This window comes from Typopeltis vanoorti, chromosome 16, assembly GCF_054136105.1.
Source record: "Typopeltis vanoorti isolate ZY-2024b chromosome 16, IOZ_Tvanoo_1.0, whole genome shotgun sequence".
NCBI classification, from domain to species: domain Eukaryota; kingdom Metazoa; phylum Arthropoda; class Arachnida; order Uropygi; family Thelyphonidae; genus Typopeltis; species Typopeltis vanoorti.
This window is the reverse complement of record NC_143564.1, coordinates 64,910,446-64,931,172: the sequence shown is the minus strand read 5'-3', so window position 1 is coordinate 64,931,172 and position 20,727 is coordinate 64,910,446. Positions and strand designations below refer to the sequence as shown.

The window sequence follows — 20,727 nt, the reverse complement described above, 5'->3', positions numbered from 1 at the left end:
GTAAAACAGTTCATATCCTACAACCGCGTATTTTGCCAGTTCGTGGCCGGAGGAAGACCAAATACTGTGGCTGCGGGGGGAAACTGGCGAGGTAACATATGGACAGGAGACTGAGTCCCATCTGTGTGTGTGTGTGTGTGTGTGTGTGTGTGTGTGTGTGTGTGTGTGTGTGTGTGTGTGTGTGTGTGTGTGTGTGTGTGTGTGTGTGTGTGTGTGTGTGTGTGTGTGTGCGTGCGTGCGTGCATGCTTGCGCGGTATGTTTGCAAATCTGTTCTTTTACTGCATTCTCCACTCCCTCTTTATCTCTTCGTCACCAAACACAATGAACTACAACCTAAAGAAAGGCAGTTTTACTGCGGATGCCAAAAATTCTCCCACAAAAAAAGTAATTAAAAAAAAAAGAAAAGAAAAAAAAAGGAAATCCAACTATAAAAAAGCATTAAAAATCCAACCAAAAATTACACAAAGCTACAGAAATCCAATGAAACAATCCACCCACGCTAATTCTTACCAAAAAACGTTTCACCATCGACTTTACTAACATCTGTGGCCAAACAGCAATATAAACTATGTGCACCACCACATACAGTCATCTAAACCAGAACTACTATTCCTATAAGAACCCCAACTGGCAACCTCAACAGCCATCGTACACCTCAATGCCCAAACTACGTATTACACAGCTCTTTCCGCCACAAGGGCGGCATTCAAGGATTTGCAGTCTCTGAAATTCCTTGAATCCCCACTTTTTTGATATACACCTGTACTTTGGCGCAAAATCTCTCTACCAAATCAACCTTCCCTCTTCATATGTTCGCTTTCCAAACTCCTTAACCACTCTAATCTCTTCAACTATTTATATCTCTAAAGCTCGACTTCTTACAGTCGAAATACCCAATAGTGAGGTCATCCTTCTTGGGGACTTCAATACCCACAACGTATTCTGACTCCGCTTCTCCAGTTTCACCGACAACCAGATATACTATGGCTGTCGGTTCTCCTCTTGGTAACTCGGGCCACGACATCATACAAGTATATTTTGCTACAAAACAACCTTCACCCACCAGTTCACAGTCCCTTGCTCTTTGGCATTAGAAATGTGCCAACTGGGAGGATCTCAGTGACTTCTATTCCTCTTTCCAATGGTCCGACTATTGCTTCAGTTCTTCTGATCCAAACACCTGCTTAGACCGAGTAACAGAAATCTTCCTCACAGGTATGAAGGCTTTCATCCCATCCAAATTCTCAGCCACCATCCAAGCCAACCTTGGTTCTGGAAAATGTGCCAATGCTGTAATAGAAAAATCTCTGGAAATACTGAAGCTCGCAACAGGTGCAAAAGAATCATCACCAAGTCCAAGTCAGACTTTGAAAGAGTCAAATGCTGCAAACTCGCCTCCTGCCCAAATGGCAGTCGCTCCTTCTGCTCCCATGTCAAGGCCATTGGGCGCAACGTCTACCCACCCAGTTTTCTACCACCTTCACATTCCGATGGTATGGTACTATAGTCACCTCACCCAAAGACAAGGCCTGCTTACTGGCATCACTCGTCTCTTCAAATTCCTGCACTGATGACCTGGGCAAAGTTTCCTACACTCCAAGAACGGCCTCTTTCATGTCTCCTAGTCTTCTGACAAAAACAAAGAAATCTGAAGAATCCTTAATAACCCGAACAGAAATAAGGATCTTATCCTGATGGCATCCCACCTATTGTGTTAAAAATCTGGCCCCAGAACTAACACCTATCTTGTATCGCCTATTCAACCTATCTTATTCAATCCTACTGGAACCTACCCCTACAACAGGGAAACAGGGCCATATTCAGCCGATCTCCAATAAAGGTGATAAAGTCAACCAACGAACTACCATCCAATTGTTCTCACTTATGTTCTCTCTGAAATTATGAAGGTCTTCAACAACAACTCTTGAACCCACCTAGAAACATACCGACTAATCAGTGACCAACAATATGGTTTCTGCCACTCGGGATCTACTGTTGATCTTCTTGTTTTCACAACCTACCTCTGGACTCAGGCTATGGAGACATTTGAAGAAACTTATGTGAGTGCCCTCGACATTTCAAAGACATTTGATCGGGATCGGCATAGGGGTCTACTTAACAAACTGCTATCCTATGGTTTGCCTTCCTCACTCTACAACTGGATTGCCAACTTTCTCATTGGTCGCTCACTAAGTGGTATGGTGGATGGTTTCCTCTCCTCAGATTGTCCCACCAATTCAGGAGTACTCTAAGGTTTTGTTATTTCATCCACTCTCTTCCTCTTGTTTATAAATGACCTGGTCTCACAGACTTCCAGTCCTATCCATAGACTTGCCGTTGACACTTCATTCTTCCTTTTTATTTGACAAATCTTGTAGTGCTCAAATATTAGGGCACATTTCTCTTCGTGGACTGACTTGCACCTCAGATCTTCCTGGCACAACCACATTTCAATTATAGCTTCTGTAGCAGCCCAAAAAAACTTTCTGTAATTTTTCGCACAAGACACTACTTCACACTTTCGTAGCTACTAATTCTATACACAGCACAAAATCCGCCGAATCCATGGCGAATATTGGGGTGGTGCACCAAAATCCCGTAAAAGATTCCTCGATTCTTTCCAGAAGGAAGAAATCCGGCTAATTAGTTTTCCTTCTCACATACTCACTTCAATCCCTCTCTCATTAACGTTCACTTTCACGGGCAGTGCTCAGCTGAATCGGTTACTATTATTCCTTCATTCTCTGCCAAATTCTCATTTAACCATGAGCCACTGCTAGCCAACACCTTTTTACAGTTCATTTTGAAACTCGCAGAACCGACTTCATTGCTTACTCTTTCATTCCATCTACGTCTATCCTTTGGAACAATCTCTCCCACTCTGCTTTCCCAAAGATAACAACCCTCAGCTGTTCAAGAAAAATGTGAATAGATTCATCCTTACTTCTATTCCTCTTGCTCTCACACGGCACTAATGTGCTATGGGTCTTATGGCCTTTCGTGTATGGAACAAATAAACGCAGATACACACCCCCACTCTACTATCTATCATGTATACACTATGCCATCTGCCATCACCTAATGGCATCAGCTATTTTATTTGTTAACTGCACATGATTTCTATCCCATTTGCCTCAATACGAGATGAAACATCGAAGTTTCAGTTTAGAAGAAGAAAATAAAAACCGTATCCTCCTTAAGAGATCGGCTAGTTCACTTGCAATTAAAAAACACCACATAAATGTTCGTTAATCAATACAATCGAACCCAATGCAATCGCGAACCCTGTTTTTTTTTCGATTGCGCTTTCTCCTCCTCCTCCTCTTCTTTTTCTTCTTATAATTATCGATTTTCACACTAGGAGATTTAAGTTCATCTGGAGTAGCAACGGCATGAGTTTCACGAATTACCCAAATTCACAGTTATGTCTCTGCAATTCATAACTAATATGTTCGAGGTAATGTTATTCACCCCTCTAAACAAAGAAGAAGAAGAACAAGAAAAAGAAGCGTGCTCGTCTTCTAAATAATTTCTTTCTTAGGTTTTTTCGCATGAGCTGCTACTAAGTTACATCCTAAAATCCTAGTATCAAATGACTTACCTCCATGGGGAGAAGATGGAGGCGACAAACTTGGGTCCCTCTCCCCTTTGTCACCCTTTACCCTTTCTCTTCTTACTTGGAAAAATTCAGGTGCTGTACTTCCAAAGAAGATATCGTTCTATGGTAGAAAAATATCATTAAAAGGAGGATTAGTGAAATACAGCATATTTAGGTGTTCATTATGTTAACAGAAAAAACAACAACCTTAAAACACAAATAATATCTTCAGAATAATACTTTGAATTTTGTCCTTGTAGAATTTCATGAAAACGATAAGTATATCGAGCCGTTTACTTCACTTCACTTTAAATTTTCCAAGTTGTATAGATATTGGTTTATATATATAAGCATATTATAATATTTTTGTTATTTCGAAACTAAATAGCTATAGAAAGAGATATCGTTTTGCTGTAAAATTCATGAAGATCAATCAAAAACGTAAAAAGTAACAGAAACCCATTTCTGTTCAATCTAGAAGAGAAAAATATACAGATATTTAGATTTTTTTAACGTAGTCATGTTGGTTTTTCAAACTTTTTTTTTAAGTTCAAAACTTCTTAAATAAGCAGTTTGAGAAGAACATGCTTCTTATCAATTATGCTACCGATTTTTGACTGTGTTATTAGTAGGAAAACTGACAACACATTAGTAGGAAAAAATCCATATAATGGTTTTTTTATGCAGAACCGAAAAGTTGAAATAACATCTCTCTCTCTCTCTCTCTCTCTCTCTCTGTCTGTCTGTCTGTCTGTCTGTCGACTGTACACAGTACCATGAAAATAATATACAACTTGGATAACACGTTTAGACTTATATGATGATCTTGATAGAGCATATTCTGACATGATATTTTGTCCTTAAAATTAAATTTCATGTTTTTTTGGTGACTAGTCGTATAATATAACATTCTCCAGTCTCGAGAATATTTTGGATTGATACAGAATCGTTTGTCATAATTATTTATACGAGAAAACGGCATATTCCTTTGATTAGCTGTAACAACCGATGTATTCAGTGTCCATGCCATTATGGTGAATCTCTAAACACGTTGCCCTAAAATTCCGGCTTTTGGAAACACGATACTAATCAGGCAACGCTATCTGTAGATACTATCTAGATACCAATTCATTAGTAGTTACTAATGAAAGATACTAACGAAATATCCTCGTGAATGTTGCATTGCAGTATCATTCAAAATATTAGCGAAGACCAATTCTGCATTGTAAATATTTCAAATAGATGAGACGCATCTTTATCAACTGTCGAACCTGAATGAAACCCAAAACGATATCGGAGGATTAACTGCTGTTTTTTTAAAACATTCCGTGGTTCCAAATTAACCTTGTTTTATGTCTACTAAAGGAAGATTCTTCAAATAAAAATAAATCACGTTCCATTGAAATTGGTCCATTCATCTTCGATTAAGTGACCCAACCATGATGCAAGAAAAGCATGCAACTATCTTAGTTGATTACAGTTATCTCTCTCCGCTGCCATTTCCCACATGGCAGAAGGTAAAGAATAATTTTACAATTATTCTTTACCTTCTAAACAGTTTTCATATAAATAATGTTCTGAAAGGTAAAAAAAAAGGTAATTATCGATACAAGTTCAAGAAAAACTTTGGAGTGAAGCTATTTCATGCAGTTAGTTTCAGTAAATTGTGATGTTGAAATTTCTATCTATATGTTTATATGTCTTGTAAATCTTATTTCAGATTACAGGAAAACAGTTTAGGTTGACGAGACTAGTGATTCTGTATCAGCCTGCTGAGTATGAATTAGTACTAGTACCAGTTTGCATAAAAAACGAAAACGTTAAGCCCAATTCTCTCTCGGCAAATACTCTGTAGAAATTTATTCAACTGGTAAAACTCGGAGAAAATACAAAAAATATTAAAAAAAATTTATTATGTCACAAAAATTATACCCATATATTATTTCTGTTTCATTACAATTATTTAAAAAACCAATAAAAATGGATTTGTGTTCTCTGGTGTTTTTTTTAATTTTCATGTGCCTCAAGATATTTATTCAATATTTTGCTGAATCTAAAAAGTAAAGTAAATGTTGATGTTTCAAGAAATAAAGTAACAGTACATTGTACGTGAAAACACCAACTCATCTCTACCCCTGTCATCGTATGTTTCTTGCAACGCGACAGCATCACGTAGACGCAATACTTCTGTAAGACGATCGGACCAAGAAACAGAGTCATATGTAGAGGTGCTCAACTTGATCCAGAGGCCGTATGGTAAGCTGCGTACGAAGAAATTCAATTGATCACGTGGTCAATGAAGCAAAACGGAAACAAGTTTAGGCTTCGCGTCTTTGTTAGCTGCAGGAGAGAGTGGGACAGACACAGAGAGAGAGAGATTTCGAAGACGGGAAGCGAAAGAAACACTACAGACGTCTACCAAGGAAGATAATGTTTATTTTGCAGATGTTTTAATAAGAGAAGTAGAAGGATGCATTAAAAAGTAGCATTGCCCAAGAACTTAACATCCTACTAGTCACGGTAAGATGTTAAGCTCTTCGACACAGCACCTTGAGTATCTTGACGAATAGATCGGCACCTAGGATTACAAGCGACTGGCAATCGATGCCGATATACAGTACGCCATCTTTTTCTGTTTAAACACACTTGACAGCGATTTCTTATTCATCTAATGGGTAATTAGAAGCTACTGTCGGACAAATATATAAACATCTTCAGGACTATGTTGATAAGTGATTAATATCATCGCTTATTATCTTGTCTTATTTTTAGAAACTTCTTCGATTTCAGCCTTATTTTACACAGTAATGATAGTGATGTTAATTACCAAATTTTGTTTAAGAAATATTCAGTGTTTTCTTTATAAATTCCCGTACTTTCTTTTGATTCAAAGGGCAATGTGAGAATTTTTCGAATAATCAATTTCCTATGTTCATTAATTAATACGCATTATACATAGTTACCTTTGCAGAAATGAGTCTTAACTTCGGCATTAACATGTTATGAACGAGGTTTCCATTTATAATCAAACGAATTTCTATGGTATCCAGCGTGAAGGCTAACACATATGGAAAGGCACACACTAAAAGAAGAAACAAAAAAAGATAATCTAATAAAGATATATGAAAAGCAGTTAAAGCATGACTTTAAGAACTATAACTGACGCATTATTAAAACATTTAATATTTAAATAAACAAGACAGACTAATCAGATCTTCGTGGTTTTATGATAAGTATTTTATAAAATCTATAAAAAGTTACATTATTCTTAAACAACAGACGTTCACTAAACTCATGTGATTACTTTTTATGAAATAAGAGAAAAACAGAAATTTTTCGTTTTAGATTTTAACTAATAACTTGACTCTACTGAAATGCATAACCGTCCATAGCATTTATTTTCTCGGAGAATTCCCCTCCTTTGTTCAGGAAAAACAGGGGTAGTTATAAAATGTAAGACTTGAGCATTTGAGATCTTTACTAACGTTTATTAAATCTTCTCAATTTCGGTTTCAATCGAATCCTTTTAGTTTTAAAATTAGAACAGCGGTCAAAGTTATAGAAAAACTATGTCTAATTACACAGAGGCTTATAAGTATGGGAATTATCTTAAACAATCACAAAAAAAGTTGAATATTGCAAATAGTTCTTGTATAATAATGTCCCTGATTGGCAGAGCAGTTAAACTCGATCCGTTTCAGCTTATATTTTATAAATTGCTTGTCGTTTTCTAACATCATCTTCTCTTTCCAATATTTTGCCACCGCAATGGTCTGATTGAAATCAAAATTGAGGCAGCGATATAAAATTTTACACATATCGCAAATACAGTATTAGACTTCAATAAAATTTGCTAACCGCAAGGGAGGAATAACGCGTTAGAATAAAAAGATTATTAAACATCACCCCATCTCTTTAGTTTGTTTGAAAATGCCCAAAACGTGGAGTCCTTTACGAAAAGTTTGCTAGCCATTTACTGAATCGGAGATAAAGTAGAGAAGCAGCGGACTACTATAGCTGCCATATCTTGTTCCGGTCCGTTTACTGTAAAAGCCCGAGGCCACAGTATATGAAACATTGCACCAACGATCATTATTTAGCATTCGATAAACCCCTCGTTGAACAACAAAGTTCTTTTATGAGTTTGTACGTAATATTGGTTGCCACGGTAACCTCCATACTTACCAATTGCTTCTGGAACAGAATTCCATTGAAAATCGAAGTCTGTTGTGCTCGCACTGCGTATTTTTTGAAAATGAATGGAATCTAGAAAATGGGGAAAAAAAAATTTTTTTTTTCTACAGTACTGCTGGAGGATGTATTATTTATATACAATATACAGGAACTAGCTCATTTCCGAAGATTTTCCAAGGGTGTGGAAATATAAAATTAGATAAAAAAAAACATAGTTTACAATACTTATAAACAGATATATAAATGTACACTTGCAATCACTTCTAAATAAAATAAAACATTGAAATTGGTTTACACTATGCTAATATATTCGATGTAAAAATCCTGGCTGATTTTATTCAAAAAAGTGTGCATAAATATGTGCTATACTACTGCCATCTGCGGACAAAAAAGAGAATCATATTCATAGAAACGAAGTCTGTAAATTTATTTAAAAGCAGTGGACCTGTCATATCTCGTTCTGATAGGTTCACATCAAAAGCCTGAACCTACAGGATACAAAACGTGGGCAGCCAAAAATTTCCTCAAGTCATCAGTATTAAAATATGCGCAAAAGGAAATCTTTAATATATTTTAGAGGTAAATTTCAATACTTTTCGAGCAAGCATTTTATTTACGAAGAGATTTTTGCCTATTATTAAACATTTCAGGAATGAGCGAAATGAGAAATTTTCAGGACACATTAATTAATGGTAAATCGCGTGTTTTATGATTTACGATTAAGACGTGAGACATTTGAAAATAAATTTTCTTTTTGTTTAAATGACAGAAATACTGTGATCGTCAATGATAAGCAGTTAATTTTGCCCGAATAAAACACAAACCGTTGACACAAAAACAGGAAAACAAACTGAAAATGAATGGGAAACTTTGTGGCTTTGTAACATTACTTATAATGAAAAACACGAAAAGATCTAAAAACTTTTAAAATATTGAAATAAAAATTACAAAGCAAGTTTTTATTTCTGCACTATTTTACCTTCAAAGTATTAACCTTCATACAAAACTATACTCACTATTATATGCTAAAAGTAGTTCGGCTTCGTCATCTTCGTAAATATCTATCGCTGATACAAGATGTACCTAATTAAAGAATCAAAACTTTACTCGGAGAATAAATTATAATAAAAATAAAAGCACGTTTATAATTTAAAAGAAAGATATATAAAATTTTTAAAAATAACCATGACTGAACATTACTACAAAGAAAGGGAAAACAAATCTTAATTTATTTAAATCTTCAAAGACGAGTGATATTCTGTTCATCATCTGTCAATGTGCTTTTACATACGTTATTCGGAAATAAATGTACAATATGTCACGGTGAAATAAAAAAAAAGAAATTATTTTTTCGTTGTGATTTTATTTTTCTATTGCTCCATCGATCACTGCAGATTTCTACTGTCTTTGCAGGGATGCAGTAAAATGTTGAAAACAAATAATAATTTCGATTTTTCTTTCATCTACTGGAAGCATACAATCATTCTTCTGCAAAATCGATGATTATTCCGATAGCCTTTATCTAAATGCATTGCAACTGGAAAACTCCATCTGAATAGGATTGTTTGTTTTTATTGATACGCTACACAACATATTTACAACTTTTTGTTCTTTAATATTATGTGTATTTCTTTTTGATAAATTTACTTAAGTCGAATTACAATTTAACCATTTTGTTGATATGTTTCGAATGTAAACATCACTGGCCAGGAGCTTAATGATCAAAAAAATCGGCAAAAAGGATCCCATCATTCTTCGATTCGCTTTCTTTTTCCATGCTCGCCCTCACCTGATGGAATTCGTTTGCCACGCCAATCGCTTGCTGATCTCAAGATAGCAAAAAAACTCCAGAAGCGAATAAATAAATACATCCTTAATAACCTGCATAAACTCATGGATTTATAATAGTTTACATTTCATTCCCCAATATCAACATTAACATCAGCCTTGACGTCATCTTTGACGTCAGTCTAAACGTCATATACATATTCTTCGTAACTGTCAGTTTCGTAAGTCAATAAAAAGACGTTCTTTTATTTTAGGTTCACTTATCCTTGGGAACTTATCCTCAAAGAAATAAATATTCTTATTTACAGAGTTAACATATTTTTTCATCAAACCAGTTTAAATGCGAAGAATGGCATTCCCCACCCCACCCCTCTTTTTTTTTTGGATCAACTAAGGGCTTATTCGAAACTAGTAGGTCAGTCTTGCAGAGGTTCATGCAATTTTCTGAAAAATGTAGTGAGCGAGAGTCATATCATACCACATCAGCAATCAGCAAAATGCGAGCAATTATACTGCGTGGTGTTATCGGAAAGTGTCCATTAGATACCCCTGTTTATGCCGAAATTTTGTTGAAGTGCTTTAAATGTAATTTCCATAATTTTCCAGACAAGCGTGATTTGGAAGTTTCAGTTTTCAATGCAATGAGAAATTGAACAATAAGAAACATATAAGAAATTGAACTCACTAATTCTTTGAAGGCTGACAAGAAAAAAGAACTGTTGCTGAATGTTGCTCTTCAAATTACATGGTTCAGTTTAATTTAGTGCCGTTTGTTAATATTATGTTAAGGCAACTATAATAATAATAATAATAATAATATTATTGCACGAAATATGTAAGCAACTATTATTATGCTGAATGCATGTCTGTAAACGGTGTGTGTAGAACAGCTTGTTTGTTGTTATGGAGTAAAAATAGAACTTTCGGGCATACGAAAACTTAAATCCCATAACAGACCGGTTTCAGTTAAAAACTCTTCCCACATTTCTATCATTCAAGATGGCAACGAAATTCAATTTTGTAACTCATCAGCACGTGCCACTTTTTATATATGTGACATTTATGTGTAATATTCAAAGGATTTGAATCCTATCTGAGTACGAAGAAATTTTACATGGCTTGACTGATTCTCAACTGAAGGGGGAGTTGGCCAATTCCATAAGGAAATGTTTTTTTTTTTTTTTTTTTTTTTAATCGCCGAAAATTGAACGACATAGCTTTCTATGCTTCGACATAACACTCACTTGAAATATTAAAAGTTATAATAGTTGCTTACATATTTCGTGCAATAATATTATTATTATTATTATTATTATTATTATTATTACATGGGGAACTCCATGAAGTCTAAGACAGCCCATTCTGCGATAAAACAATCTCAATTAACTCAGGCAATTTATTTCACTCGTTCAATATTGCCCAATCAAAATGCATTTATCACGCACTTGCTAACTACACTGTTGTTCAATTTCCAGGAAAATTCCGAGTTCTCCCAGCTTAATTCACGTACTGAAATATTTTCTGTATAACAATAATATAAAATCCTTTACTCAACTTATATGTCCTAATTACGTTTCCATTTTCCCGTCTATGAACTAATTCCTGTAACTCAGAAATCCTCAATCTATCCTCGTAAAGAGCTACCAGCATCTTGGTCACTCGACTCCAGATCTTTTCCACCTCTTCCACTTTCGCAAGAAACTCACCAGACTAAATCTCGCACAATTATCCACACAGGGCCGTATGAAGCCTTATAACTTTCATATCTCTAATTGACAGTGTATTCTTCGCATTCTCTCTTTCTCGAACTAGGTAATCCCATGAGCAATTTCTTTTTACATTTTACAACGCGCTGTGAACAATCCATCAGAACCACCAGATCTATAGTTTCATTGCTTTCGCGCTATTCAGTTCAATGAATGTTGTAAACAGCTGGGGCAATCTTTTGATCCTAAAATGCATGAACTTCCCCTCAGATCATTCTCTATATCATTAATGTACAAGTTAATAACTAGCAGTCGTCCGAGTACACAAATCTGTGGCACGCCACCAGTCATACATCTTCTCTGTAACTTCATTCATTCATAATCTATTCCCTGATGTGTGCCAATCAGTCAGTGTCTTATCAGCATCATTAGCTTTATATTCAAACTTATCTGCTCACATTTAATTAAAAAGTTCCATGTAGTATTTTGTCGAATGGCTTTGGAAAATCCAGCAGTGTCATCGTGGGCCATTATCCAAGTGAGCTGTTATTTTATTATAAAAGTGATTTAATTACTGAAACATGACTTACATCAGAAAACCACGCTGTGCTCCCGTACTGTATCCAATTTCCATCCACACACATTCTTAAATTTTGTCTAGAATCAACTTCTCGAATACTTTGATCACCATCACTCATGAGATGCTAATCTGTAGATAATTTGTTTTCTCTCTCTCTCTCTCTCTCTCTCTCCACTTTCCTCTCATAGCTTCCTTAAATAGAGGAAAGTGGTCGTATGGACTACCTCCCCTCTCTTTAAGGAGACTCGTAAAAGAAGTACGTCCCTCTCGGAGTGGAAAAAGAGGGATTACTTCCTGTCTTTCCACTCCCTTGAAATACTATCAGACATATGATCCAAATGTCTTCCACGGAAGATTTTTGCATAAGATTTTTGCTAATTCCATAGCACATGATTCTACATATAAGAAAGTTAATATCCCTTCTTATCACATAGCCTTGGTCATCAAGTTTGTTCAATGTCTTATACATTTCTATTTCATCGACCTCTATTTCTACGTCGACGGCTCTTGTCACATCTGTCATTGCAATGTCTCCACCTGGATGATACGCCTTTGCAAAGTTAAAGTGATCACGTCAACATTTCATCTGCTTCAGTCTCATCCATATAATCAACATTATTAGAAATTACTTTACTATGGTAGTTATTATTTATTTTTCTTTCCACTCTTTGTATTATCCTTGACCCACTCAGCCGATTTCCTCTCAAATACTGATTTTGCTTTCCTTTTCATGTTGGTCAACTCTTCTGATTTCGCTTGCTGATAAGTTTTCACTTTAAATTCCCTTCACAAACTTTTTTCTCTTTTGCAGGTTTCGTTTAGTGATGATCATTCATTAATTCTCATTTGATTTATTCTCCTAACTCTAGTTAGCTATGCAGTCTGGTGCTACTCCTTCAAAGCCCCTTGACTATTTCCCATGAGCTGCTGTCATCTCCCTGCAGTTTCGTATATCGTCACCGCTAGAGTTTCCTGAGTTTGTTGTAATTACTAACTCTGTAATTAAACATATACCTCCCCTCCTTTCGTTAACTGCAAATTCCACAGACACTTTACAGGTCAAAATTCTTCATTGTCGCTTTCACTAGATGGTGGCAATCCAGGGGGTTACAGAAAAATCGTCTGATGTAATTACAAGATCCAGCACTCTCTCAGTCCCCTGTACCTTCCATATCTCAAGTAAGTTTTAGTAACTGCGCATGAATTCAATTTCCATATGCCAGTGTGACTTTTCCCACTTCCAGTTTGTGCACCATAGTCGAAGTCATCCCATAATAATTATTAATCCTCCACTCATTGAGCTTAACTGCTGATCCATTGCAACCGTATCACCACCCCTTGCATTACCTGGTCTATAAAAGTAACAAACTATATATTTTTGTAGTGTTGGTATTTATATGGCGCCTCATATGCACTACATACCGCCTGTCTATTCTATACTTTAGGATTCAGTTAATTTTCTATCATCAGTGGTATCCTTTTTCCTCATTCTCTTCTTTTAGCTAGGTCAGGCAAAAACTTTTTCTCCAAGAATGCTAAAATCTCTCTCGTTCCAAATGCTTCTGGAATTAGTGTGCATAAAGCATAGCAGCCTTCTGGGTACACAATTACTTTACACTTTATATTGATTATCCGTTCCGACTTGTTACCTGAGGAACTAAATTTAGCATTTTCTGTTTTCTCACACTCATTTACGTCATTTATGTATGCATACACACAGATATTCATCTGTACCCCTACACAATAACTTCCGCGTCCTTAAATCTGTATTTCCAATCCTTCATTCAGCAGTATCTTTTTTTCCCAGACCCAAAACACCAAATTCATTCATTCAAGTGAATGAATGAATCTGGTGTTTTGGGTCTTCAGTTCCTCGATCTTATTCCGCACATCCAAAAAGTCATCATGCGTATCAAGGATTTAGGTCTAGCCTGTTCCGGCCTTATAAGTCATCGTTGAATCGTTTAAGAAGACGTCTTTTTTCTAATGGCTTGTACTTTAAGCTTGTTTTGGTAATCTTTTTGTTTTCATTCTTTGAAAGTGTTCCATCCATTTATGTTTATATTTTTTAATTTTTTCTATTACTGGTTCTTGGTTTAATTATTTCTTCGTTTCTTTTGTGATCAAATAGGGTATACTTTGCAGTTTTTCTCATAAGTTTCATTTCTGCTGTTATTAATCTTTGTTTGTCTTTTTGTTTTAGATGATTTCGTGTCCAGATTTCGCTTCCATACAATAAGACTGGTAGGGATAATTAAACCAAACCAGACTTTTAGTCTGGTTTGGTTTAAATATAGTTAATTACACCTGTTATTTTTAAATATTTTGCAATTTTTACGTTTATATCTTTTCATTTTCATATGTGATCATACACCCTAGGTAGTTAAACGAATTCACCTGTTCTAAGATCTTGTTATCTATTAATATTTTAGTTCTTGCTGGATCTTGTCCTTTAAAGGCCATCGTTTTTGATTTTTCCGTTGATATTATCACACCATAATCTTTGGATATCTCATTTAGATCTAAAATAGCTTTCTTAAGTTATCTTCAGAATTTGTAATTATTATTTGGTCGTCGGCAAAAAGGGGTGTGTTTAAGTTCACTGTAGGAGAAAGTTTAATTCCTTGATAGAAATTTTTATTCCATTTTATTATTATTTCATTTAAATAAATATTAAAAAGAGTTGCTGAGAGAGGACATCCAAAAACTGCATATATTTTTTCCGCACAACCCATTTTAATCATAGCGCTCATTAATTAATTAATTAATAATAAAACTTTCCTTCTCTATATGAGATCGGCCAATTCATCTTCAATAACGTAATCATACTGTATATTCTTCAAGTACTGATGAAAATCAAATCTCGCTCTTTTTATTACCCTACGATAACAAAAACGTGGCAGTTCTTTCAATTGTGCTTATCACGTAATTCAGCCTTTGCCAAGAAATTTTAACAAATTCCTTGGCAAAGGAATTATTCTTATTGTTCATAGAGGTATTCTTATTGCTCATAGATTTTAACCATATGCAGAAACATCAATAATAGATATCCTACCTAATATAAATAAATTGCTAGCTACGAAAATACGCGCAAAGCGTGCTAACCAATCATTTACGAACGTCTCCAGAATAATCCCTCCTCACACTCTCTCTCATGCGCTTGGACCTTAGACATGTATCCTATCAGTCAATTTTGATAAACATTACCAGGATAGCATTCATTCTCTTCCATAATGTCCCAAGCAATTTTCCGTTCCTTTCTTTGTTCCAATACTTACCAGAAACAGAAGATAGTTTTTATGTCAAAGATAACAGCAGACTTTTCATCCTCCATTTCTTTCCTTTATGCATTCGTTTCTCTCGCGTATTCTTTGTTGGTCCTGGTTATTTTTATTTTCTTTATCTCTTGAAAGCATCTATTCCAGCGTTATCTTTTCTCACGTTTGAGCTTACTGATTCTCTATCATCTTTAAAGCGATTGAGGTTACCGTTTTTTGCTCCTACTATCGATCCTTCGGTTAATGCTTTTCCACTTTTAAAAGATACAAAGACTACACATAACCTTCATTCCTGTGGTGAATCATTTTCCAATGATTTTGTTTCGAAATTGTAATGTCGAATTACAATTTCGAAAACCATTTATTTATATGTAATAGGCAACGACCATGGAAAAGAAAAACTGATATTGCAATAAAAATGGGGGGAAAAAGATAACGTCATTCATTACAGGCGATGATACTTTATTGAGCAATAAAACGAAACCGCAGGTATATACGACTTTTTACAGTTTCAGTATAAGTCTATTAAATCAAATAACTGTTTTATGTGAGTCCTACCCAAGAAAAACTTACATTTGTACAGTGGGAACATAGGAACATTTAAAATCTTTTTTTTTTCTAAATTAATTTTATACGTTTTTGTATTTTTATGTAAGCATTACATAATCCGGAGATGCTGCTCTATAAAACTAAAACGTTAGGGCTTATAGAGCTTTTTTAAAAGTCTCCTTAGATCAATCACTATCGACGAATCTGTTGGGTAGCAAAGACCTCGGTTCCAATCCTCTCCTGGACACAAACCTTTATCGGGTGCTTCTTATTTGTTCTCACGAAAATCTGGCTTATCATTACAGACAGGCCATTGAACCTAACACGAGAAAAGAATATGAAAGATACAATAGTTAAAGAATATACTTATCTCAGTTAAATAGGTGTGGGTGTGGCGGATGCCCGGTGAACATCTTTTAGAAGAGTGCATAATCCCAACTATGAAATTCCGAAGCAGCAATGGGATGGTATGATCCTATTTTTTTCCTGGTTTGGCTTCGGATCTCTGTTTGTGGTGCCACGAACATTGAACGCCGAGGGGTATCTGAACATTTTGGACAATGCAATACTTCCTATTTTGTGACGTTTTTATGAAACTGACCATTGTCTCTTTCAGCAAGACAACACCGTGTCATAAGACTGCTGCTGTAACTGCGTGGTTTGTGGTCATGACCTCCACAGATCCCTGATTTCAACCCTATTGAAAATCTATGGGATGAACTGAGACATCGGTCCAGGACTTCATTATATGATGCAAATGGTGCAAAATTCCCATTGATCGCTATCGTACGCTTGAGGAAAGTATGCCCTGTAGGATTACACACGTAGCATCTCCTTTCGCTGCAGTCACTGCAGCGAAAATTGCATCACATTTTGGGCAAGAACAACATCAGTAAAAACCAAAATGCATGAAGGTCAATTTTGGGTTCAGAGAATTCTCAGGTTGCACATGGATTTTCAGAAACTCATAAATATTACAAAGATAATGTTATAGGATTGTCAAAATCAGAGATATAAGTATTTGCCCTTTTTTTTTTAAGAAATCGGGAGTTGTGCATACTACTGGAAGAAAATGACTAGGGTTTAATCCAGTGGCGGCTTGTACATAAGCGCTGCGACACCCCCAAGGAAGAGATGAAAAAAAATTAAATTTTGTTTGTGTTTATAAATAATAATAATGCTTACAACATTATATAAATGCAATACATGTTAAAAAGCTTATGTTTCGACATTGATTGAATAGTTAATGATTGGAATTATTCGATTAACGCTTTAGATTACGAAACAAATGCACTGCGATCTAACGCGTGTCGGAATTATCACGTTCGGTCAATTGCAGCTCGACTCGCCGATATTCGTTTGCGCTTGTCACTGCACGTAAAAAGTGAATCCACAGATAAATTGTATGCTTGTGCGCGTTATTTCTGTGAGATACGAAACTTTTATTATTGGTGTTTGTTCGTGGTGAGGATGAAATATTTTTAATAAAGCAAATTTTTAACATGTAAATTTATTTATTAATAAATTGGTTACTGATTAGGAAAAAAAATAATTTTTTTTTTATTTTGTATATGCAGTACCCCCCCCCCCCTCCACTTAAAATTTTCACCGGCCGCCACTGGTTTAATCTAAAACAACTGACCACGGATATGACAGATCTAGTTATAATTAAAAGAAACACACGTATTAACCACAGTGAAAATTATTTAATTATAAATATTTCATCCTAAGTATCTTAGGACATCATCAGTACAGTAGTTTAAACAATAATAGGAATAACACACAGTTAGGGCGCATGATTACAATAGAATCTCATCAAACGTGCGTAACGTGCAACAGAAGTAAAAAAAAAAAAAAAAAAAAATATTTAACACAATTTTGTATGACAATTTCCCATACTTTAGGAATAGTAAGAACGTCGTTGCGGTTTAGGTTTGGTCTATGCAGTAGGGCTTCAGAACTTTCTTTGTATAAACGTTCATGTGTACATAAAGATCTATGTAAAAGTTTAGCCTTTTCCCAATGGATCCTATGGTTTGGATTTTCAATTCCGTGTTGAGAGAGGCCAGATTTCTGCGGTTTAAGAAGACGAATGTGGTCTTGATGTTCCGAGATGCGTTTCTGAACAGACCTACCTGTCTGTCCAAAAAAAAAAAAATCCTAAGGACAAAATCTCACCCTTGATGTTACCTGGCGTTCATGAGATTCCATGCTCATGCAAATTGTCTTACTTTGGACAGACAGATAGGTCTGTTCAGAAACGCATCTCGGAACATCAAGACCACATTCGTCTTTTTAAACCGCAGAAATCTCTCTCAACACGGAATTGAAAATCCAAACCATAGGATTCATTGGGAAAAGGCTAAACTTTTACATAGATCTTTATTTAAACATGAACGTTTATACAAAGAAAGTTCTGAAGCCCTACTACACAGACCAAACCTAAACCGCAACGACGTTCTTACTATTCCTAAAGTACGGGAAATTGTCATACAAAATTGTGTTAAATAATTTTTTTTTTTTTTTTTTTTTTTTTTTTTTTTTTTTTACTTCTGTAGCACGTTACGCACGTTTGATGAGATTCTATTGTAATCATGCGCCCTAACTGTGTGTTATTCCTATTATTGTTTTAAACTACTGTACTGATGATGTCCTAAGATACTTAGGAAGAAATATTTACAATTAAATAATTTTCACTGTGGTTTATACGTGTGTTTCTTCTAATTATGATCGCACCATAGGTTTCGTTATTTAAAAAAAGATCTAGTTATATTTAATCAGAATAATAATAACACAATCCCATTTAAAGTTTCCAGAATAACGAGTAAATATAAATATTTTAAAATGCTGTCGTCCATAACAAAGAATAATTTTATAATTACCCTGTTACCCTCCACCACATGAAGTCTTGTAGTGTCTCCGGCCTTTTCATCCACAAGGTCAAACTGATGTCTGTATCCAACGCATACATGATTTTCTCCACTTCCAGTTGGACAGTCCACCAAGGTCAACAACTGAGGAGTGTCTATAAGGATAAGCTCCTAGAAAACAGTGATGTGTATGCAAACTATTTTAACCATTTGCATATCGTCAAATAAAAAATAAAAATAACACTATGGAATGATCAGATAGATAGTTTTAATCATAAACATAATGTTAAATATGAATAAAAGCAAAACACAAACAAAATGATGCGCCTTGCATAAAATGATTAGAATGAATTAATGCTAGCCACATTTTCTTAACAACCGTTGTAGTCTTATCTTCAAATCATTAAAACACGTGAGGTATTTTGCCCTACTATTCCTTCCACATAGTAGTCAGTTACACATTTCGAAAGGTGTCATATTTTTTAAGGCCTTCAGTTGGTATACGAATTTCACCCATGATGTGAGGCACCTTTAAAAACACAAGCTGATCAAAAATTAAAGTATCACTGTTTAAAGCGCCATCCAGTGATCCAAATGCTGCGAAACCTTGCAGCATTTGGATCACTGGATTGCAGGAATACGTTGTGAGTCACGCGAAATCGATATCTGAGAAACAAAAAGTAACTTTAAAATTCACGAAATAGCAAATGCATGGAATTTGCACATCATACAATTCGACAGGTGCCAGGAGGCTTTAAAAAGATGGACAGGAGATATTTTCCTTCGTTCTGTTGCTAATACCGTCCACAGTGAAAGCACTAACCTTGCCCCAACGTGCTTTGCTCGTGAAGTTGTACTGCCTGAACAACTGGAATGCTGCACTCCGCGAATTCCATTGCCTGAACAAATATCGACGAGGTTCCCTATCTCCATGTGCTTTGCGACGAATGATTAGTTGTTTTGAAGACATGAGGTCGTTGGAAATTAGACCAGGCAGAGGCAGCAAACCAGTCAGTTACCAACAAGTGAATAAAGTTGCTACTGCCGTTGTGGAGCTAACCTAAACCGAAATAACCTAAACGAGTAGAAATGCAGAAACTTTATGCGTGTTTCTGCATTTCTACTCGTTCAAGATAACTCTGACACAGAAGTCGCGCCCAAAGGACTTTGAAAGTCCACTGACATTCGCTTTAATATTCCTTGTGGAGTTGGACTCTGCATGACCGTGGATGATTTGGTGGGGGGATGAGGCTCACTTTCACCGGAACTGTGAATATTCACAACTGCTGGGTATGGGCTATGCAAAGCCTGCATGCAATCCAACAAATTCCTTTGCATTTACCAAAACGTTACTGCGTGGTGGGGTTTACAGCTTTGTTTATCATTGGACCATTTTTCATTAAGGATATTCGCCAATCAGGTCCTGTGACCTACTCAGTTACTATCGAGCGGTATATTGATATGATAAACAATTTTGTTGAGCCACAGTGCAGCAGTGTCTGTACATATATTCAGTCATCTTCATGCAGGATGGGGGCCTCTCCACACATCGGTCGATCCTTGCAGGAGGTTCTTCGAGAACATTTCACGGAAGCCAGAGTGATCAACCGTGCGTTTACCACAACGGGGCTGCCTCGTTCACCTGATCTGATCCCCTTTGACTTCTGAATCTGGGAATTTCCGAAAGACAGGATATATCTGGATCATCGTAATAACTTGGCAGCGTTGAAAGACAGCATAACACAGTATGTGCGCGTTATGCTGTCTTTCAGCGCTGCATTTCAGCGTTATGCTGTCTTTGCACACACACACATTGTGCAAAGTTGTGCAACATTTAGATCACTCGGTGGCGCTCCACAAGGCATTAAACAGGAAATACTTTAATTTTGATCGCCCTGTATTTTTAAACGAAAGCGAACTAGATGTCGTGTTGGGCAGAAACTCAGATTTTTCATCCAGAAAGGCAGACAAAACACATCCAATAAAAGATTGAACAGATTAAAATACCTCATGAATTTTCTTATTTCAGTTGTGATTCCGATCGCTGTCATTATGGTTTTGATTTTTATGAAATTCATAATGGTTTTGGTACTGAGAAGAAATGGAAATAAAGAATAAATAGAAATAAATGTTAAAGTAAATAAATTTGTGATAATTAAATAA

The 20,727-nt window shown here is 35.7% G+C and overlaps 1 protein-coding gene across 1 annotated transcript in view; it reads right to left on the bottom strand.

Annotated features, from left to right (window-relative positions):
• Positions 1–20,727, bottom strand: part of LOC150098082 (GTPase-activating Rap/Ran-GAP domain-like protein 3) — a 183,568-nt gene that overhangs the window by 15,520 nt on the left and 147,321 nt on the right. The window contains exons 23-27 of the mRNA XM_090406580.1: positions 18,577–18,735; positions 8,810–8,876; positions 7,785–7,865; positions 6,563–6,681; positions 3,603–3,720 (exon numbers count right to left, since the gene is read on the bottom strand). Of these exons, the coding sequence (XP_090262706.1) occupies positions 3,603–3,720; positions 6,563–6,681; positions 7,785–7,865; positions 8,810–8,876; positions 18,577–18,735 (544 nt within the window). The remainder of the gene's footprint in view (positions 1–3,602; positions 3,721–6,562; positions 6,682–7,784; positions 7,866–8,809; positions 8,877–18,576; positions 18,736–20,727) is intronic.